Genomic DNA, 23,019 nt, shown 5'->3' with positions numbered 1-23,019 from the left:
AGGGGGTGTGTCCTTTCATCTGCAGCTCAGGGTGTGTGTCCTTTCATCTGCAGCTCAGGGAGTGTGTCCTTTCATCTGCAGCTCAGGGAGTGTGTCCTTTCATCTGCAGCTTAGGGGGTGTGTCCTTTCATCTGCAGCTCAGGGGGGGTGTCCTTTCATCTGCAGCTCAGGGGGGGTGTCCTTTCATCTGCAGCTCAGGGAGTGTGTCCTTTCATCTGCAGCTTAGGGGGTGTGTCCTTTCTCATGTAGCGCTCTCCATGTCACAGCTCAGGAGGCATGTCCCTTCTGCTGCAGCTCTCTCCTTGTAACTGTCACAGTAGCTATTGCTGGTGGCCATTGAGGGATGGAACTGAGCGTATGAGATTATCTCACAACTGGAACATTTTTGTAACATAAAGCAAATTAAAAAAGTAACTAGCTTTTGATGCTACATTATATTAAAATTTAATTTAATGGTGACTGAAACCCTGTAAATGATTATTTTTGTGTTGAGGTCGATCACCTTTAGTACATTTGGCTTTAGTAGAACTACAGGAAGTGATAGATCCAAAGGCTGAAACTGATGTAAGGTAGATTTCCGGAGCCTAGAAAAGCTGGGTGATCATCCAAGGGGGGAGAGGTGACGTCATCCAGATGTCCCTCTAATTATGCAGAATGAGACGAGAAGGGTGTACTGCTGCATTACTGGACAGCTTTATCATTCAGGAGTCAGGGAAAGCTGGGTGCGCTGTAGTAGAGGTCATATTCTCTCTATAGAACAGCAGCAGACATGGTGACGCTCTGTCACGCCCCCACGCTGGGTTCTGACCCAGTAACCCGTTTTCTTCTCTATTCAGCCGGTGACGCGCTCGGATATCGATTTAGCAGCTCCACAGAAATATGTCAGAAGCTTTTACTGAATCCAAAGATGAAAGGGGACGGCGCCAAGATCTGGAATACGAAAGTACGAGAAATGATGACCCGGTTACAGCGCGGCGAGCGGTCTTATGTAAGATGGAGACATTCAGGTCAAATCAAGAAATGTCAATAAGAGAAGGAATATTTCAGCGTCTCCTCCTGTGGGGTCTCAATAAAACATCTGGACCCCCGCAGTGTAATGTTCTGCGAGCAGCAGGAGGGTCCGGAGCTTAACTGTTTCTGAGAAAGCTGGGTGATCAACAACAGGGTCACCATTACAGCCTCATCCAGCCAGAGGCGTAACTACTGCTATCACAGCCTCAGTGTCTGTTATGGGGTCCGAGGTCTCAGGGTGGGCCCGGGCTGGCCAGCACACAATGTACTGACATTAATCAGTGTTAGGATCTATTCACACGTCCGCAAAATGGGTCCGCATCCGTCCTGCAATTTTGTGGAACAGGTGCGAACCCATTCATTTTTAATGGAGCCGGAATGTGCTGTCCGCATCCGCAGATCCGCACTTCCGCTGTGCAAGGATCCTGCTGCTTACATTGTTTTGATAAAGGCACTTGCATGTGTTGAAACGCGCGTCAGCTCTTCTATGAGTGGCGAATAAACCTGATATAATTGCAGTACAAAGGAGTGGCGTCAAGCTTCCGGAGTGACGTCCGCTAACCGCGCACCCATACCTTCACGCAGTGCCGCCCGACTATTCGTAACCATGTCCTATTCTTGTCCGCAAGAGAAGGCATTTTCTATGAGAGTGCCGGCGATGTGCGGTCCGCAAAATGCGGAACGCACATTGCCGGTGTCCGTGTTTTGCGGATCCGCAAAACACACACGGACGTGTGAATGGACCCTAGGGACGTTCTCTGCAGAGCCGGCCCTGGCAAAGAGGGGTCATGACGCCAGCCAGTGTCAGGAGTTCCAGGAAGGTACCACCCGAAAGTCAAGAGGACCAAGTAGACCTGATGAAAGCGAGGATGGGAAGTATATTGGAGTCTGGTAGTTTGGGGGTTAGGAGTCTGCTAAATATGGTTATGGTCTGGGGTCTGATAATTTAGAGGTCTAGTTTGAAGCCTGATCTTGGGTCTGAATAATTAATAAAAATCTAAACATATCAGTGTTTAGGTTTGTTTTTTTGCATTTTACACAGGATGATGACTGTACATGGCCAGGGGAGGCCACTGTGTAGGAGGAGCCTGGCCCTGTCAATCAAGAAGAGGGAGGGGCTGAGGAAGCAGGAGGAGCAAAATCACACAGAGTATCTTGGGCCCGCCCTCAGTGCACTGGATTGCTAATTTGCATATGGATCAAAAGCACTTTTTCTCCAGAATAAAGCAACAGATCGCTAAGTGAAAGGTATGATTACACTGAGCTGAGCTAACCCTACAAGACGTTGGGGGTCATTTATTAAGGACTTACAACTGTTTTAGGCCTAAAAAATAGTCAGAATATTTAGTTGCGGAGCAGCAGCTAGGACTCTGGCCCCAGCAAATTTACTAACATTTATGCCTGGAAACAGGGGTAAATTTTGGCAAAAAAACTATTCCAACCAGGTGTAGTTTTATCACCAGATGCAAGGACCTCCATAGATGCGCCAAATTTATGATGAGCTGCATGTAGTGTAAGGGGGAATCCAAGACTGGCGTAAAAAGCTTGTCTTAGTAAACGACTCTGCTAAATTGTGCCTGCTTTAGCAGTAAATTGCCTGGTGACAAGCTCCCTTTAAGGGCTCATCCACACAACTGTATTTTGGTATGGACCCATCCATTTCAACGGGCCGTGTGCTGTCCACAACCGTTCCTGCAAAAAAGATAAAGCTTGTCCGCAATTGCCGACAAGAATAGGCATTTCTATCATAGGGCTGGCTATGTGTGTTCCTCAAATTGTGGAACGCACACGCCCGGTATCCGTGTTTTGCGTATTCACAATTTGCGGATCGCAAAACACATTCGGACGTCTGAATGAGCCCTAAGGCCCTTTTAGGGTACTTTCACACTTGCAGCAGAGGATTCTGGCAGGCGGTTCTGTCGCCTGCCGGATCAGGCAATACGTATGCAAACTGATGGCATTTGTCAGACGGATCTACGGGAATGCCGGATCCGTTTTGCCGGGACACTTCATGACGGATCCGGCACTAATACACTTCAATGTAAATTAATGCCGAATCCGGCATTCCGGCAAGTGTTCAGTTTTTTTTGGCCGGAGATAAAACCGCAGCATGCTGCGGTATTTTCTGCATCGTGAAATGGCAAAAAGACTGAACTGAAGACATCCTGATGCATCCTGAACAGATTGCTCTCCATTCAGAATGCATTGGGATAGAACTGATCAATTCTTTTCCAGTATAGAGCCCCTAGGAGGGGACTCAATGCCGGAAAAGAATAACGCTAATGTGAAGGTAGCCCACACGGGCTGATTATCGGGAACGAACACCTATGTGCTACACTGACTGGAAAGTTAGCAACGTTTAAAGGGGTATTCCCATTAAGATAAGTTATCCCCTGTTCACTGGATAGAGGGTAGGTGTCTGATCCCGACGATCATGAGAACAGGGGTCCACGCTCCCCATTCCAATGGAGTGGAAAACACACATGTACAGAGCTGCCCATAATTATTCATACCCCTGGCAAATTTTGACTTAAAGTTACTTTTATTCAACCAGCAAGTAATGTTTTGACGGGAAATGACATAGGTGTCCCAAAAGATAATAAGACGATGTACAAGAGGCATTATTGTGGGGGGAAAAAACATTTCTCAGCTTTTATTTACATTTGAGCAAAAAGTGTCCAGTCCAAAACTATTCCTACCCTTTTGAATAATCAATAGAAAAGCCTTTATTGGCTATTTCAGCAATCAGACGCTTCCTCTAATTGCAGACCAGCTTTTTGCATGTCTCCACAGGTATTTTTGCCCATTCATCTTTAGCAATGAGCTCCAAATCTTCCAGGTTGGAGGGTCTTCTTGCCATCACTCTGATCTTTACCTCCCTCCACTGATTCTCAATTGGATTCAAGTCTGGACTCTGGCTGGGCCACTCCGAAACGTTAATGTTGTTGTCTGCTAACCATTTCTTCACCACTTTTGCTGTGTGTTTTGGGTCATTGTCATGCTAAAAAAATGTCCACTGGTGCCCAAGGCCAAGTTTCTCTGCAGACTGCCTGATGTTGTCGTTGAGAATCCTCATGTATTGCTCTATCTTCATGGTGCCGTTTACTGTGATTAGGTTCCCTGGTCCATTGGCTGAAAAACACCCCCAGAGCATTAGGTTCCCACCACCGTGTTTGACAGTGAGGATGGTGTTCTTTGGGTTGAAGGCTTCTCATTTTTTACGCCAAATGAAGGAAACATCATTGTGACCCAACAATTCAATTTTTGTTTCATCTGACCATAACACAGAAGACCAGAAGTCTTCTTCTTTGTCCAGATGAGATTTTGCAAAGGCCAAGCGAGCTTTTGTGTGCCTTATCTGGAGAAGTGGCGTCCTCCTTGGTCTGCAGTGTGCAGTGTCCGTTGGATTGTCTGCCTTGAGACATTGCCACCAGCAGAGCCCAGATTCACCAGGATGGCCTTGGTGGTGATTCTTGGATTCTTCTTCACCTCTCTAACTATCCTCCTGGCAGCACAGGTGTCACTTTTGGCTTCCGACCACGTCCTCTGAGATTTTCCACAGTGCGGAACATCTTATATTTTTTAATAATACTTTGCACTGTAGCCACTGGAACTTGAAAACATTTAGAAATGGCCTTGTAACCCTTTCCTGACTTGTGAGCAGCCACAGGTCCTCACTGAGCTCCTTTGTCTTAGCCATGACTGTCCACAAACCAACTGCAGAGAGCTGCTGTTTTTCACCTGTTGAGTTGATTAAAACAGCTGTTCCCAATTAATCAGGGTAATTAGGATGCTTTAGAACAGCTTGGACTATTTGGAATGGTATAGAACTTCTGATTTTCCCACAGACTGTGACAGTTTGTGAAGGGTGTGAATAATTTTGGACTGGACACTTTTTGCTCAAATGTAAATAAAAGCTGAGAAATGGTTTTTTCCCACAATAATGCCTCTTGTACATCGTCTTATTATCTTTTGGGAGACACCTATGTCATTTCCCGTCAAAAAATTACTCGCAGGTTGAATAAAAGTAACTTTGTCAAAATTTGCCAGGGGTATGAATAATTATGGGCAGCTCTGTATGTCCGCCGCTCCAGTCAACTCTTTAGGACTGCAGGCGACAGTAGAGTTCAAGCGCTTAGCTGTGTCCGTCAGCTACATGCAAGTGTGACGGCTGCTCCATTCAGACGGCAGAGCCTGGGGGCCCCAGCGGTTTGGCCCCTGCCCATCAGACACGTATCCCTTAGGGCTCACACGCACAAATGTATGCTAGCCATTTGGAGCATTGGGGACCGCAATTTGTGGGGCACCAGTCGCAGATGGATCCAGACCTGTTTAACATGAATGGGTCTGCGATCCATCCGCACCACAAAAAAATAGAACATATTCCATTTTTTGGCGGTGCGGAGGCACGGACAGACTCTGTATTGCTTCCATGGGGTTTCGCACCACATCTTCAGCGTTCCCAACTGGTTCAAGTGATGCGGCGCACAAAACGGCGAGGCCCGTATCTTGAGGAAATAAAAAAAACACGGCGAGAGTCCCAAGGCAAATTTCACAGAGGAGTGCGGTACGAGACCAACTGTGGCCCCCGCACAGTGGTTCACGATGCTGCGGGTCTTGTAGTCTGCGCATCATTTCACTACAGGACACCCGTGGTTGGGCTGAAACTCACAGCGTTGTAAATTGCGACGATGCAGCGAGTCACGATCAGCCACACTAGGGTCTGTCCATGAAATTGTGGCCCTTAGGCCTCATGCACACGACCGTTGTTTGGGTCCGCATCTGAGATGCATTTTTGGTGGCTTGGACGCGGACCTATTCACTTCCGCGGGGCCGCAAAACATGCGGACAGCTGTCCGCATCTGTTGCTTCGTTCCCCGTCGCCCGGGAATAAAATAAATAAAAATAGAACATCCTAGTCTTAGAATAGGCATTTCTACAATTGGCTGCCGGTTCCGTAAATTGCAGAACGCTCACGGTCGTGGGCATGTAGACCATTTTTCTGGACCTCACTCGCCCCACTGAAATTAGCCTCATTGAACGGGATGGGCCGCTGCGGATCTTCCGGTTTGCCGCTGATTTCAGCATCTGCACTGCAAAGGGTAATATCTGTGGCGGAAAACCAAAAACCGCCATAGGCGTGCTGCAGATTTTACAATCCGCGTTGCAGCTCACGCGCAGATTTTCTTGCGGAAAAAAATGTTGTGAAACAGTTGCGGAGAGGACACGCCCCACCGTGAAGAGACTGTAACCAACTACGCGTATTTCACTGTGAAAACCACGGGAAGCTGATTTTAGCATATTTTGGCATGTAATATCAGTGAAACAAACGTCCAATTCAGTTGCTTCCTGTCTGCGCCATTTTTTTTACACAACTCAACCCAGTACTGCACTATATACACATATCAGGCTGCCACAGCTTTCCTACACTCCTGAATAGCAATCTGCTCATACATCAGATATGGAGCCTTCACTCCAGTTTACAAGTATCACCGAACAGCAACTGTGACCCACACCGACCTCTGCCGTCTACAGGCTCCTGAGGCGCGGCAGCTACTTATAACTAAGGATCCTAGTCACATGACTGACATCGGGCGCGGCTTAGGACACGCCACGCCCACCCCGTGAGCAGGGCTTTGGGCAGCGCCGCGGCTTCCCTGCCCATTCGTGACGTCATCCACCATCGGCGGCGCATGAGCAGGAAGTGAGTGTTAAAGGGGGTCAGTGAAAGAAAAGGGTGTCGTTTAACCTCTTAGATACCGGGCTGGGTGTAGTTCTGCTGCCCGTGAGAGTGTAGACAGCGCTGTGTTGTGCTTACTGTCATAGGGACCCCGGCCATGTAGGGGCCACTCCACCTTTAACAGACCCACGAGACCACTTTATGTGACATTTAGGGTCATTGTGGCCCCTTATGCCCTCAGTTGTTCAGCAGCAGTGTCAGGCAGCTATGTGGTCCCTGTATTAATTTCTGGTCATATATATATATCTGTCCCTTTAAGAGACCGCGGTCATACGTTAATTAATATTTGAGCGCCTGTCGGACTGGGGGAAACCCTCATTTATCCCATCCATGATTTTAGCTTGGGGCTGCGCAACAACTTTTCTCCCATGAACGCCACACTGTAGTTTGCGCGGTTCAGATATCGCGTGTCACGTGATCAAATGAGACGCGCGTCACGTGTCTGAGAACGCCGTGCCGCAGCCGGTTGTCCGGATCTGTAATAATCACCATAAAATGTCGCTCTTCTGTTTTGCAGAGATGGAAAGTAACGGGCGGCCGTCCCTGGGGCAGATCATTCTGTTGGCCTCCAGCTCCGCAGTCACCGCCATCTTCTACTCGGTTTACCGCCGTAAATATCACACTGCGCAGACGCTCAAGGTAAGACGTTGTCGGCGGTCGTTGCACTGGTTGAGGAGATTTCTGGGTCGCCTTAAAGGGGTTTCAATAGGAGACTGGACGGCTCATGGGGTCAACCTGTAATAAAGATTAGGCGACTACCGACCCCTCGCTGCCATTCCACGTCAGCAACATGTGACCGCTGCAGCCAATCGCTGTCTTCTTCAGTGATCGGCTGTAGCGGAGCGTCCGCTCATGGGTTGTCGATGTGATCCGTCACAGCCGCAGCTGAAATAACTAGAGCAGCGCGGCGGGATCTGACAGGTAAGTAGTCGTCTATTCTGTATTACAAGACGGCTGGTTGGACAACCCCTCGAAATGTTTTTCTTCCTTTATTTAAAGGGAGCTAAGAAAATCTCTTTAGATGATGATTTACCGAACATCCTCATGGATTTGCCCGGAAAGTGCGTCCCCTATGCTGTTATTGAAGGTAAGTTTTACACTTCTATACCTTGAGTGTAAGCTCTTGTGGCCAAGCCCCTGAATGGGTTAAAGGGACAGCGCACATATATTGGGATTGTAGTTGCATTTGTTTTCTGCTTCCCCGTTACAGGATTTTAGGCTAGTCTCACACGTGCAGTACAGCTATCCGGCAGAGGAACAGCCTGCCAGAGCACAGCCGGAGCACCACCAGACCCCGTTGACTGGTGCTTGCATCAGTTTATGTCTGCCCGAAACGTGGCACTCGTGCCCGATGCCGGTTGGAAGCCTGCCGGATCCCATTACAGTCAATGGGGCGGTGCACGGCAGTGATATCTGGCAGGCCGTTCCTCTGCCGGATAGCTGCACAGCATGTGTGAAACTGACGGAAAAGGGTCTTCCAATCAAGGCCTGGAGGACCGCCATGTTACATTTCTCTGGTTAGTCATAACATTCAGTCTGAGTTCACACATTGCGGCCACGATGCAGCTTTTCAGCAATTTGGAAAACTACAGCAAAAAATGTGCCACTGCGTTGTGTGTGAACACAGCCTTAAACCACTGAGGGGGTTGTGTGCCAGGGGAGTAGCTATAGGGGAAGCGGCTGCTTTGGGAACCACCCAGGAGGAGGACTATAAGATTTTATTGTCAGAGCCCCCTCCACAGTAGTCAGGTACTTTCACACTAGCGTTTTTCTTTTCCGGCGCTGAGTTCCGTCCTAGGGGCTCAATACCGGAAAAGAATTGATCAGTTTTATCCTAACGCATTCTGAATGGAGAGCAATCCGTTCAGGATGCATCAGTTCAGTATTTTTGACTTTTCAGGACGGAGATAATACCGCAGCATGCTGCAGTTTTATCTCCGTCCAAAATTCCGGAACACTTGCCAGAATGCCGGATCCGTCATTTTTTCCCATTGAAATGCATTAATGCCGGATCCAGCCCAGAGTGTTCCGGCAAAATGGATTCGACATTGCGGTCTGCGCATGCTTAGACCGCAAAAAATGTGAAAAAATAATAAATGCCGCATCCGTTTTTCCGGATGACACCGGAGAGACGGATCCGGCATTTCAATGCATTTGTCATACGGATCAGGATCCTGATCCGTCTGACAAATGCCATCAGGTTGATGCGTTTTGACGGATCCGGCAGGCAGTTACGGCGACGGAACTGCCCGCCGGAATTCTCTGCTGCAAGTGTGAAAGTGCCCTAAGGCAATGACTTTATATACAGCGTAGAAAAATGGTGGGCCCCATTCAAAAATTTGCTGTGGGGCCCAGTCATTTCTAGTTACACTGTTGTGTGCATAATATTGATCATCTGGTGACAATGGCGCTTCTCAGAGGGTGGGACAGATTAGGCTGCAAGTGTCCTGTCTGGTCTTGAAATTGATGTGTTGGAAGCAGGAAGAATCAGCAAGTGTAAGGATCAGAGCGACTGTGACAAGGACCAGATTATGTCTAGAGTCAGTGGTCTTCCTGTTGTGTAGGAGTTAGAACTGACCAGAAGTGGATGAAGGAAGGAGAAGCAGTGATCCAGCAGCAGGGTCATTGACGTGCCAATCTGGTCCGATCCCACAGAAGAGCCACTGCTGACAACATTACTGCCGGCTGTGATAGAAAGGTGTCAGATCACACAGGACTTGTGTAGCTGCAGATTGTTCAGAGTGCTCATATTTGCTCACGTGGCCATTATAGGCACGGGGGTATCAGAAGTGGACCATGGAGCAATGGAAGAAGGTGGTCTGGTCTGATGAATCACGTTACATGATGCCAATGGCTGAGTGATGGCACCAGTTGCACTAATGGAAGAAGAAAAGCTGTGTTATGATCTGGGCAATGTTCTACTGGAAACTTTGGGTCTCGGCATCATGTGGACGTGACAAGTGCCACAAACCTAAACATAGTACGCCCAAGTACCCTCCTCGTGGCACTGGTGCCCCCTATTGGCAGTGGCCCCTTTCAGCAGGATAATGTACTGGCCACACTGCGAAAACCAGTTCAAGAACGAGGAACACGACAAAGAAATGAATGTGATGACTTGTCTCCAGATTCCCCAGATCTCACGATGATCGTCATCTGTGCTGGAAACATCCATGGAGGCCGCACCGAGCAACTTACAGGATCTGCTGCCAGAGTCCACAGGACACCTCAGAGGTCTGGTGGAGCCTCCATGGGTCGGCCTTGTTTTGGCTGTGTGTCCGTGTCTTATTTCTGGTAATATTCATTGTGTTTCAGGGGTCGTGAGGTCGGTGAAGGAGTCTCTGAGCAGTCAGTTTGTCGAGAACTGCAGAGGCGTCATCCACAGGCTCTCCTTAAAGGAACACAAGATGGTTTGGAACAGAACCACCCACCTCTGGTGAGTCACGTGTCTGCCCGCCCTGATGGATTTTAAAGGACTTGCTTGGAAAGGTCCTCTGATTTCATAAAGCAACTATTGCATTTGTATAGGGCAGGCATGCCCAACCTGCGGCCCTCCAGCTGTTGCAAAACTACAACTCCCAACAGCCTAGAGCTATTAGGGCATGCTGGGAGCTGTAGTTTTGCCACAGCTGGAGGGGCCGTAGGTTGAGCTTTCCTGGTGGATTTGCGAGGGATGTTGCATAATTAGGCACTTATGCCATTCAGGATTGTAGGAAAGGTAAGTGACAACTTGTGTGGGAGCCGTCCTGTTGGCTGCATTGGCTGTCACTCAGCTTTTCCAGGAGCTGATCTAATGGCTCACAGTTTTTAAGTTGCCGGAAGAGGACGATTCAGGACTGCAGATTATTTTTGTATCTTTAATAAAACCTTCCTGCTTAACTCTTTCTTTGCCGTCTTTCCGTTTGTACGTACTTTGTGGACAGGAAGCAGCTGTCCGGATGTAGGGGAGATTTGTGCACCGATAAGACGCTTGTCTTTCTGGACCTGGTCACACTCGTTAATCATTAAAGCCTGGTTTGCTAGGATACAGCCGGCGCGCTTCCTGCGCTATCGCCCCAGGTGCAGTCACCTGACACGTGCCCCGCGCTCCCTGCCATCTGCCGAACCTCGGCAAATAATTAAAGCGCGTCTCCTGTAAAATGGACAGACCCTCAGTAAACACATGTTCCCGAGTTGTCCTCTTCTGCCGAGCTGTTATATGTTTGTAAGGGCACTTTCACACTAGCGCTTTTCTTTTCCGTCACTGAGTTCCGTCCTAGGGGCTCAATACCGGAAAAGAACTGATCAGGCACATCCCCATGCTTTCTGAATGGAGAGCAATCCGTTCAGGATGCCTTCAGTTCAGTATTTATGACTGTTCAGGACGGAGATAATACCGCAGCATGCTACGGTTTTATCTCCGGCCCAAAAAACGGAACACTTGCCTGAATGTCGGATCCGGCATTTTTTTCGATAGGAATGTATACTGCAATGCCGGATCCATCCTTCCGGTCTGCGCATTCGCAGACCTTTTTTAAAAATGTGAAAAAAAAATAGAAACGGATCCGTTTGTCCGTATGACATCCGGAGAGACTGATCCGCTCTCGCAATGCATTTGTGAGACAGATCCACATCCGGATCCGTCTACAAATGCTGTCCGTTTGCATGCAGATTGCCGGATCGGCGACGGAACTGCTTGCCGGATCACTCTGCCGCAAGTGTGAAAGTAGCCGAAGTAGGAGAGCTGGGTGACAACCTGCATGACTGCCACTACAGCCCGTTCAGCCTTTGTGACCCAGCTTTCTCAGGCTCCAGAAAGGCAAATCTGCTGTGGGGCTCAACTGTGTGATACAAGTAGTTGACATCCATCATTGCAGGTTATCTCCCTCCTTTCCCAGAGTCCAGAAAGGCACATTGTAGAAGAAGGATAAGCAGAGGATGTACCAGTGCCTGACCAGACAGATTGACCTTTCAGGATTCTGATAAAGCTGGATGTTAGCCATCATAGTCTGGACACGGGTCCCATAACTGGATCACCCAGCTTTACCAGGTTCTTTTAAAAGCCAATCTGCCTGGTTATGCAGCAGAGGATGTACTGCCGAATAATGCATCAGACTGCCCATTCAGGAGTCTGGAAAGTTGAGTGACACCTAGTATAAGTGCTATTAAAGCTCCAGCTTTTTTAGACTCCTGAAAGGCAAAGCTGCCGGTGCATGCAATGCATCACCAGCTGATTGAACATTCAGGAGTTTGGAAAAGCTGGGTGACCGTAATGTAACTGCTATTACTTCTGCCTCAGAGATTGTTACCTAGCTTTCCTAGACACCTGAAAGGTAAAGCTGCATAAATATACAATAGAAAGGAAAGAAGAGTGTGTCTCCATGAATAACTAGCCCAGGGTTATAGTCAAAATGGTCATGATAGATGCTGACCCAGCTTCACCAGGCTCCAGAAAAGCATATCTGTGTAGTTGTATAGGAGCAGAGGATCTACTGCGGCCTACAGTACTGCACATAGGACCCATCAGGAGAGTGGTAAAGCTTGGTTATTACTAAATATGTGTGATGTCATCCAGCTTTCCCAGGCTTCACTTGCCCAGTTTTGCAGTAGTAGTACGTACAAGGATGTTCCTTCAAGATTAACAATTGCTGGGTCTGGACTCGAGATGCAGTGACATGCAGCAGTAATAACCATGCATTTGGCCTGTGTCTCTTATAGGAACGACCAGGAGAAAGTCATCCACCAGAGAACCAACACCGTGCCCTTCGATCTGACGCGAGACGACTGTGACGACCTCGGCCCATCCATCCGCATAATTAAACCCCTAGATGCGGCTGAGTTGGACCTGGAGACGGTCTACGAGAAGTTCCACCCCGCCGTACAGTCCTTCACCAACGTCGTGGGGGACTTCATTACAGGGGAGAGGCCGAAGGGCATCCAGGAGACGGAAGAGATGCTGAAAATCGGGGCCACGGTAACGGGTGTGGGTGAGCTGGTCCTAGACAACAAAATCCTGAAACTACAGCCGCCCAAGGCCGGGATGCTGTACTACCTCAGCAGCCTGGATTATGACTCCTTGGTGCAGCGTCAGGAGTCTCAGGTCCGGCTCTGGAAGATCCTGACGTTGATTTGCGGGGTGGCCACGAGTGTCACCCTCTTCTTCATCCTGCGGCGCCAGTACCGGAAACACAAAGAGAAGCAACGTCTGCAGCAGCTGCAGAGGGAGTTCGAAGAGGCCACCGCCAGGGTTGAAGATGGGGAAGACGAGGAGGCTCGCAACGCCTGCAGCATCTGCCTCAGTCACCAGAAGTCCTGTGTCTTCCTGGAGTGCGGGCATGTCTGCTCCTGTTACCAGTGCTACCAGGCCCTTCCCGAGCCCAAAAAATGCCCCATATGCAGGAATAGTATTTCCAGAATGGTGCCCTTGTATAACAGCTAGGAACAGACTGGCTGGGAAAGCTGGGTAACTACCAATGTAGCTGTCATTACAACTCCCACAGGGGTGATCATCCAGCTTTTCCAGACTCCTGAACGGCAATTGTGCATAGTCAGGCAGTGATAATTTTGCCGTCCTCAGTGGAATCCTTAGTGGCGGCTGCAGCAGTTGTCACCCAGCTTTCCCAGAAACAGATATTACTAAGAAAGGACTGGATAGAAATTCGATAGATTACTCCAAGGACTGTACTGGGACTCCCATCCGATAACTCCTCTGATGGAATGATCCTTTTACACATCAGTACTGGGTCTGGGTGCCGCTTATCCGACGGATCTTCTGAACGGTCACCGTCATAATATTTTAAAGGGATCGGTCGTCTTATCTCCTGAATTTTGGGTGAAAATCTCTCTAGAAAAATTCTATTTTTGTCAATAATTAAAATATGTTATTTTTCTTGGTTTGCAAATGTACCAAAGATCACGGGTGGTTTGCAGGAAGGTTCACGTTATGGCAGCACGGGTCTCAATAAATGTGCATTACATGAGGTGTTGCCTGGTGATGAAAAAGTAAAGCGCTGACGTCGGTTAATGAAGTGCGGCATCAAAGGAAAATTGCAAGGAAATGAATGTAAATGTGGGCTGCCACGTGGATGCCGCTATATCAGCATTGGCGTTCTTTTCCGTGGCGTGTCTAGGGGTGCCCACTGTCCATATTACAATATTGTCTGACGTGGGGTACACGTCTTCCTATAAGCACTCGTGCTCCTGTGCTGACATCTAGTGGTCACAGTCAGTATTTTTCCATTGCAACTTTTTTTCTCATCTACAGGAAAATGATGCAAGTATGATGTAGAGATCATAGATTCAATAACAGCACAATGTCTGAGACCACCAGGATATTGTCCTGTATTAAACGAGGCATGGACTCGCGGGGCAAGGATGTAATATTACCACTATACGAACCGTTGGTGCGGCCTCATCTGGAATATGCAGTTCAGTTCTGGGCACCAGTCCATAGAAAGGACGCACTACAGCTGGAAAAAGTACAGAGGAGAGCGACTAAACTGATATGGGGCATGGAGGGTCTTAGATCTCAGGATATATTTAAATAATTACATTTATTTAGTTTTGATAAGAGACATGATTAACCTGTACAAATATATAAATGGGCCATACAAAGAATATGGCGAAAAGCTGTTCCATGTAAAATCCCCTCAAAAGACAAAGGGGCGCTGCCTCCGACTGGAGAAGAAAAAGTTCAGTCTCCGGAAGCGTCAAAGCTGAATTCTTGTAAATGACATTAATGTGCAGAAAGCTAAGTCTCGCTCCCCTTTCCTACAAGTCCCATCCCCACCTTTCCCTTGATTGAATTTGAAATTGGAATTGTGTCTTTTTTTTTTTTTTTTAAACCGTATTAATTTTGATTTAAGTAGATAGAAGATCCGGAGAACTTGTCGTCCTCTAGCAGCAAACAATATCCTGAATTCTGATCTGGTAGACGGTTACTGGGGGTCATGTTCTCACCCCACTGAGGGTTCGGAGCGCTGCTTCTCTTTTTGGACTTGATTATGGATGATTTAGAATATGTGGTATATAGCAGTGAATTGCAGAATGATCCCAGTCCTTAGGCATGTAGGTTTGGATGAATTGTAGGGTGCTATCCTGGAATATCTCCATGAAAGTAAGTGTATAACATCACATCAGCAGGGGTTTATGAGGGATCGGTCATGTCAGAGTGATTTGATCAGCTTCTAGGAGGAGGTAAGTTGTAGAATGGACTGCGGTGAGTTGTTGAAAGTCTGATAGATGGGGGTTAGTGCATACAATGAGAATGCTCGGACTCGGAGAAAACGTCTGTATGTGGGTAAGTAACTGGCTGAGGGATAGAAAACAGAGGGTGGTTATTAGTGGTACACACTCAGATTGGGTCCCTGTCACTAGTGGGGTACCTCAGGGGTCAGTATTGAAGGGGTCACAGTCACTAGTGGAGTACCTAAGGGGTCAGTATTGGAGGTGTCACTGTCACCAGTGGGGAAGCACAGGGGTCAGCGTCACTAGTGGGGTAAAACAGGGGTCAGTATTGGAGGGGTCACTGTCACTAGTGGGGTACCTAAGGGGTCAGTATTGAAGGGGTCCCTGTCACTAGTGGGGTACCTCGGGTCAGTATTGGAGGTGTCACTGTCACTAGTGGGAAAGCACAGGGGTCAGCGTCACTAGTGGGGTAATACAGGGGTCAGTATTGGAGGGGTCACCGTCAGTAGTGGGGTACCACAGGGGTCAGTATAGGAGGGGTCAGCGTCACTAGTGGGGTAACACGGGTCAGTATTGGATGGGAAACTGTCACTAGTGGGGAAGCGGAGGGGACAGTATTGGAGGGATCACCGTCACTAGTGGGGTACAACAGGAGTCAGTATTGGAGAGGTCACCGTCACTAGTGGGGTACAACAGGAGTCAGTATTGGAGAGGTCACCGTCACTAGTGGGGTACAACAGGAGTCAGTATTGGAGAGGTCACCGTCACTAGTGGGGTACAACAGGAGTCAGTATTGGAGAGGTCACCGTCACTAGTGGGGTACCCCAGGGGTTAGTATTGGAGAGGTCACCGTCACTAGTGGGGTACAACAGGAGTCAGTATTGGAGAGGTCACCGTCACTAGTGGGGTACAACAGGAGTCAGTATTGGAGAGGTCACCGTCACTAGTGGGGTACCCCAGGGGTCAGTATTGGAGAGGTCACCGTGACTAGTGGGGTACAACAGGAGTCAGTATTGGAGAGGTCACCGTCACTAGTGGGGTACAACAGGAGTCAGTATTGGAGAGGTCACCGTGACTAGTGGGGTACAACAGGAGTCAGTATTGGAGAGGTCACCGTCACTAGTGGGGTACAACAGGAGTCAGTATTGGAGAGGTCACCGTCACTAGTGGGGTACAACAGGAGTCAGTATTGGAGAGGTCACCGTCACTAGTGGGGTACAACAGGAGTCAGTATTGGAGAGGTCACCGTCACTAGTGGGGTACAACAGGAGTCAGTATTGGAGAGGTCACCGTCACTAGTGGGGTACCCCAGGGGTTAGTATTGGAGAGGTCACCGTCACTAGTGGGGTACCCCAGGAGTCAGTATTGGAGAGGTCACCGTCACTAGTGGGGTACCCCAGGGGTCAGTATTAGAGAGGTCACCGTGACTAGTGGGGAAGCACAGGGGCCAATATTGGAGGGATCACGGTCACTAATAGGGTACCACAGGGGTCAGTATTGGAGGTAGGGTGGCCACTTTCATAACCCCAGAAAGGAGGACATCGTACCCGGGCCAGTGTGGCATGATACTAGAATACATATGATAATATAGAACATCCTTATATAATATCCATCATCATATAAAACACTCTTCTATGTGCTGATGGATATAATATAAGGGCGTTTTATGACGATTCATCATATAGAACGCCGTTTTATTATGTGTCACGCGTCATATAGAATCTCCAGCACTTCCATAAAAATCTTCAGTTATGATTGAAAACATACACTACCGGAAAATGAAAACACCTGGAAAACGTAAAGCGATTTAAGCCAAGACTGACAAAGTATAATGGAGTCCTCGCACACTGCGGCTGTTATTGCAGACATTCCTGCCCATTCATCTGTATGCGGCTTGCAGAAATCCGTGCGCTTGCCTCCCCATTCAAATGAATGGAACTAATTTTCAGTTGCGGACATTTCTGCAACTAAATCCGTATTGTGTGAAGGCGCCCCAACTGCTGGTGGAGCTCGGTCACTGGTCATACAACCAGGGTGGTGCCCCCTTTATTTTGGGTTCTGCAGAAGGGTATATGATGAGGTCACATTAATACTGGGTGACATCTCCCCTTACTGGGATACAGGCGGCCACTCTGACAGGGTGACGGTCATACAGACGCTGGATGTCCTGGTCATTCCAAGATCTTTCACCTTGGAGCCATAATTGCTATGTATGGGAGATCCAGCTTTCTTTTACAGCAGTTTTGTCGAATCTCATTCGCTAGGCTGACACCGTATTACACTTCCGCGTGGAAAACCCTTTGCGTAATCCACAACGTGTGCAGGTAGCATGGGCAGTAGGACTGGCTCCATAATGTACCGGACATACCAAAGGCTGGTCAATATTCCCTCCATGAATACCAGATGGGAACGGCTGTGGTAGGTACTGGCGCCACACACCATGACACCTGATGTTGGTCTTGTGTGTCTCTGCACTATGTATGATGGCAGCAGACGTTCTCCAGTCCTGCAAATCCTGGTACAACCATTAATGAAAGCAGATTCTGCCTTGGTACTAATGGTGGCAACATGAGTATTAATATGACCCTGCCTCAACATATACACTGCTGCAGAACCCCAAATAAAGGGGGCACCACCCTGGTAGTGTGATCATTGACCGAGCAAAAGTGATCTGGATAGATTGGAGGCTTGGGCAGAGAAGTGGCAGATGAGGTTTAACACTGACAAATGTAAAGTTATGCGCATGGGAAGGAATAATGCAAGTCACCCGTACATACTAAATGGTAAAACACTCGGTAACACTGACATGGAAAAGGACCTAGGAATTTTAATAAACAGCAAACTAAGCTTCAAAAACCAGTGTCAGGCAGCTGCTGCCAAGGCCAATAAGATAATGGGTTGCATCAGAAGGGGCATAGATGCCCATGATGAGAACATAGTCCTACCACTTTACACATCACTGGTCAGACCACACATGGAGTACTGTGTACAGTTCTGGGCTCCAGTGAACAAGGCAGACATAGCAGAGCTGGAGAGGGTCCAGAGGAGGGCAACTAAAGTAATAACTGGAATGGGGCAACTACAGTACCCTGAAAGATTATCAAAATTAGGGTTATTCACTTTAGAAAAAAGACGACTGAGGGGAGATCTAATTGCTATGTATAAATACAGGGAGTGCAGAATTATTAGGCAAGTTGTATTTTTGAGGATTAATTTTATTATTGAACAACAACCATGTTCTCAATGAACCCAAAAAACTCATTAAAGGGTTTCTGTCACCCTGCAAAACTCTTTTTTTTTTTTTTGGATAGTTAGATTGCTCATAGTGCGATATAGCAGAATATAATGCTCTTACTTACTTTCATGCGGCCGATTCTTTATAAAACGAACTTTTATAATATGTAAATGAGGGCTCTACCAGCAAGTAGGGCGTCTACTTGCTGGTAGCTGCTGCAGAAATCCGCCCCCTCGCCGTGTTGATTGACAGGGCCAGCCGTGATCTCCTCCTCCGGCCGGCCCTGTCAGTAATTCAAAAATCGCGCGCCTCGCGTCATTCGGCGCAGGCGCTCTGAGATGAGGAGGCTCGTATCCTCAGCACTCCCTCAGTGCGCCTGCGCCGATGACGTCTTCTCTTTCGGTGATGTCATCGGCGCAGGCGCACTGAGGGAGTGCTGAGGATACGAGCCTCCTCATCTCAGAGCGCCTGCGCCGAATGACGCGAGGCGCGCGATTTTTGAATTACTGACAGGGCCGGCCGGAGGAGGAGATCACGGCTGGCCCTGTCAATCAACACGGCGAGGGGGCGGATTTCTGCAGCAGCTACCAGCAAGTAGACGCCCTACTTGCTGGTAGAGCCCTCATTAACATATTATAATCGTATAATCGTTCGTTTTATAAAGAATCGGCCGCATGAAAGTAAGTAAGAGCATTATATTCTGCTATATCGCACTATGAGGAATCTAACTATCCAAAAAAAAAAAAATGAGTTTTGCAGGGTGACAGAAACCCTTTAATATCAAAGCTGAATATTTTTGGAAGTAGTTTTTAGTTTGTTTTTAGTTTTAGCTATTTTAGGGGGATATCTGTGTGTGCAGGTGACTATTACTGTGCATAATTATTAGGCAACTTAACAAAAAACAAATATATACCCATTTCAATTATTTATTTTTACCAGTGAAACCAATAATACATCTCAACATTCACAAATATACATTTCTGACATTCAAAAACAAAACATCAGTGACCAATATAGCCACCTTTCTTTGCAAGGACACTCAAAAGCCTGCCATCCATGGATTCTGTCAGTGTTTTGATCTGTTCACCATCAACATTGCGTGCAGCAGCAACCACAGCCTCCCAGACACTGTTCAGAGAGGTGTACTGTTTTCCCTCCTTGTAAATCTCACATTTGATGATGGACCACAGGTTCTCAATGGGGTTCAGATCAGGTGAACAAGGAGGCCATGTCATTAGATTTTCTTCTTTTATACCCTTTCTTGCCAGCCACGCTGTGGAGTACTTGAACGCGTGTGATGGAGCATTGTCCTGCATGAAAATCATGTTTTTCTTGAAGGATGCAGACTTCTTCCTGTACCACTGCTTGAAGAAGGTGTCTTCCAGAAACTGGCAGTAGGACTGGGAGTTGAGCTTGACTCCATCCTCAACCCGAAAAGGCCCCACAAGCTCATCTTTGATGATACCAGCCCAAACCAGTACTCCACCTCCACCTTGCTGGCGTCTGAGTCGGACTGGAGCTCTCTGCCCTTTACCAATCCAGCCACGGGCCCATCCATCTGGCCCATCAAGACTCACTCTCATTTCATCAGTCCATAAAACCTTAGAAAAATCAGTCTTGAGATATTTCTTGGCCCAGTCTTGACGTTTCAGCTTGTGTGTCTTGTTCAGTGGTGGTCGTCTTTCAGCCTTTCTTACCTTGGCCATGTCTCTGAGTATTGCACACCTTGTGCTTTTGGGCACTCCAGTGATGTTGCAGCTCTGAAATATGGCCAAACTGGTGGCAAGTGGCATCTTGGCAGCTGCACGCTTGACTTTTCTCAGTTCATGGGCAGTTATTTTGCGCCTTGGTTTTTCCACACGCTTCTTGCGACCCTGTTGACTATTTTGAATGAAACGCTTGATTGTTCGATGATCACGCTTCAGAAGCTTTGCAATTTTAAGAGTGCTGCATCCCTCTGCAAGATATCTCACTATTTTTGACTTTTCTGAGCCTGTCAAGTCCTTCTTTTGACCCATTTTGCCAAAGGAAAGGAAGTTGCCTAATAATTATGCACACCTAATATAGGGTGTTGATGTCATTAGACCACACCCCTTCTCATTACAGAGATGCACATCACCTAATATGCTTAATTGGTAGTAGGCTTTCGAGCCTATACAGCTTGGAGTAAGACAACATGCATAAAGAGGATGATGTGGTCAAAATACTCATTTGCCTAATAATTCTGCACTCCCTGTATATCAGGGGTCAGTACAGAGATCACTCCCAACATCTATTTATCCCCAGGACTGTGACTGTGACGAGGGGACATCCTCTGCGTCTGGAGGAAAGAAGGTTTGTACACAAACATAGAAGAGGATTCTTTACGGTAAGAGCAGTGAGACTATGGAACTCTCTGCCTGAGGAGGTGGTGATGGTGAGTACAATAAAGGAATTCAAGAGGGGCCTGGATGTATTTCTGGAGTGTAATAATATTACAGGCTATAGCTACTAGAGAGGGGTCGTTGGTCCAGGGAGTTATTCTGATGCCTGATTGGAGTCGGGAAGGAATTTTTTCCCCCCTAAAACAAGGATAATTGGCTTCTTCCAATTTTCTGCATCAACCTTGCAGGATAAAAGCTGAACTGGATGGACGGATGTCTTATCAGACTTACACCCTGTATGTTCTGATGGATCTCATGACATGGGTCAAGGTGAAAGCTACAGCTATAAGGTTGTTATGACTAAAAAACCCCATTGGTAATAATTTTCATATGTAAGTGGATCCAAATACGGGCTCATGCACACAAACGTATTTTCTTTCTGTGGCCTTTTAGTTTTTTTTGCGGACCGTATGCAGAACCATTAATTTCAATGCAAAAAAAAACGGAAGTTACTCCGTGTGTATTCCGTTTCCGTATGTCCGCATGTCCATTCCACAAAAAAATAGAACATGTCCTATTATTGTCGGCATAACGGACAAGGATAGGACTCTTCTATTATGGGCCAGCTGTTCCGTTCTGCAAAATAAGGAATGCACACGGACGTCATCCATATTTTTTGCGGATCCATGTTTTGCACACTGCAAAATACATACGGTCGTGTGCATGAGCCCTAAGGAGCACTCAATCCCATGGTTTTGTAGAACTGAATTTGTATGCAGTACCACAAAAAGAACACTAGAGGGAGACATAAAACTTCTTATACAGTACCCCCCCCCCCCTATAGTGCGGCTATATAATCACTGATGAACTACACATTCCAGCAATTCTGCTTTGTCCAGACAAAAGATATATGGAAGTATCTAAGGCTTGCGCCTCCCTCCCATCCGTGCAAGGATTTCCACAATGTGTGGTAGAATGCAAGAGAGAACCTGAGGTGTTAGAAGGGTTGTCCAGTCATCTAAAATAAACAAACAAAACAAAACGGGCGCCCCCGCTTCCCCACTCTGCTTGCGGGCACCCCCGCTTCCCCACTCTGCTTGCGGGCACCCCCGCTTCCCCACTCTGCTTGCCACTCTTTAGGGTCCTCTATCGGTCTGGATAAGTGACCACTGCCGCCGGTCTCTGGCATAAGCGGTGACTTCAATGCTAGCTGCTACTACACAGGAACAGGAGAAGCATCAGAAAGGGAGCGGGGGGTGATCAGTAAGGCCCCTTGCAGACGAGTGTTCTTCCCGCAGCGAGTCCGCATCGCAGCTCCCGGCCTGACCTCCCAGCGCTGCCGGGGGTCACATTGTGTTATATTGATTTATGATGCTATGTAACCCTTACAGTTCTGGAATGTATTGGATAACACAAGTATAATGCTGCCAGTGTTATCCAATACATTCCAGAACTGTAAGGGTTACATAGCATCATAAATCAATATAACACAATGTGACCCCCGGCAGCGCTGGGAGGTCAGGCCGGGAGCTGCGATGCGGACTCACTGCGGGAAGAACACTCGTCTGCAAGGGGCCTAAGGGGTTACTTTTATTATTTTATAACATTTTGAAAATTTTAAGTGGCAGACATCTAAAACATTCCAATATTATCAAGTGACCAAAAGGCCAAGTGTATCTAAGCCTCTCATGTGTGATACTGTCTGCTGAGCCATTGTATCTCAGCCAATGAATTGTGATTCTATCTGCTGAGCCACTGTATCTAATCTTATATGTTATACTATCTGCTGAGCTGCTGTATCCAACCTATTGTGTGCGTGACTGTCTTCTGAGACGGTATCTAATCCTATTTGTGATACTTTCTGCTGAGCCACTGTATCTAATCTTATATGTTGTACTGTTGCTGAGCGGCTGTATCTAAGACTATTTTGTGCGATACTGTTGCTGAGCTGCTGTATCTAATCCTATCATGTGTGATACTGTCTGCTGAGCTGCTGTATCTAATCCTCTCCTGTGTGATATGGTCTTCTGAGCTGCTGTATCTAAGTCTATAATATGTGATACTGTCTGCTGAGCCTGTGTATCTAAGCCTGTCATGTCCTGTGTGCTGAGCCACCTTCCTCCCTATTTCCAGTCTAGTGAAGCATGCAGCTGCTGCAGAATCTCTTGGGGAGCTGAGCTGTCAGTCATGTGCATTGTGTTCGGCAGCAGAGCTGTGACTGACTCCGGGCAGCTGGCGTCTTACCATTCCTCTGCCGTCCTTCTTCAGAACCTGCACATTGGAGATCTGCCAGAAATCACAGCTGATCACCTGGAAGGGTCTGATGAGCAGTGTTTGCGGCCCGTGTACTGGGATGTGTCTGCTGACCACCCCCCATCTCCGTTCACGGGGAACCCTTCAAGCAGAATGTTTCCTTACATCTGACCCACTTGTAACAATGTCACCTTTGTCAGCGCCCGATCATGCATGATAAACCTCCTGGAGATAGAGAGGAACTGCTTACAACC

At 47.7% G+C, this 23,019-nt stretch overlaps 1 protein-coding gene across 1 annotated transcript; it reads left to right on the top strand.

Annotated features, from left to right (window-relative positions):
- The first annotated feature begins 6,624 nt into the window (after positions 1-6,624).
- MUL1 (mitochondrial E3 ubiquitin protein ligase 1) lies at positions 6,625-13,965 on the top strand. Its single transcript, XM_040422544.1, has 5 exons — positions 6,625-6,715; positions 7,269-7,390; positions 7,751-7,838; positions 10,064-10,184; positions 12,446-13,965. The coding sequence occupies exons 2-5, from the start codon at positions 7,271-7,273 to the stop codon at positions 13,164-13,166; spliced, it is 1,050 nt and encodes a 349-aa protein (XP_040278478.1). The 5' UTR covers positions 6,625-6,715; positions 7,269-7,270; the 3' UTR covers positions 13,167-13,965.
- Positions 13,966-23,019: the final 9,054 nt, after the last annotated feature.

The sequence above is a fragment of the Bufo bufo genome, chromosome 1 (genome assembly GCF_905171765.1).
Source record: "Bufo bufo chromosome 1, aBufBuf1.1, whole genome shotgun sequence".
NCBI lineage: Eukaryota > Metazoa > Chordata > Amphibia > Anura > Bufonidae > Bufo > Bufo bufo.
Note: the sequence above shows the minus strand (reverse complement) of the source record. Positions and strands in the feature narration are given on the sequence as shown.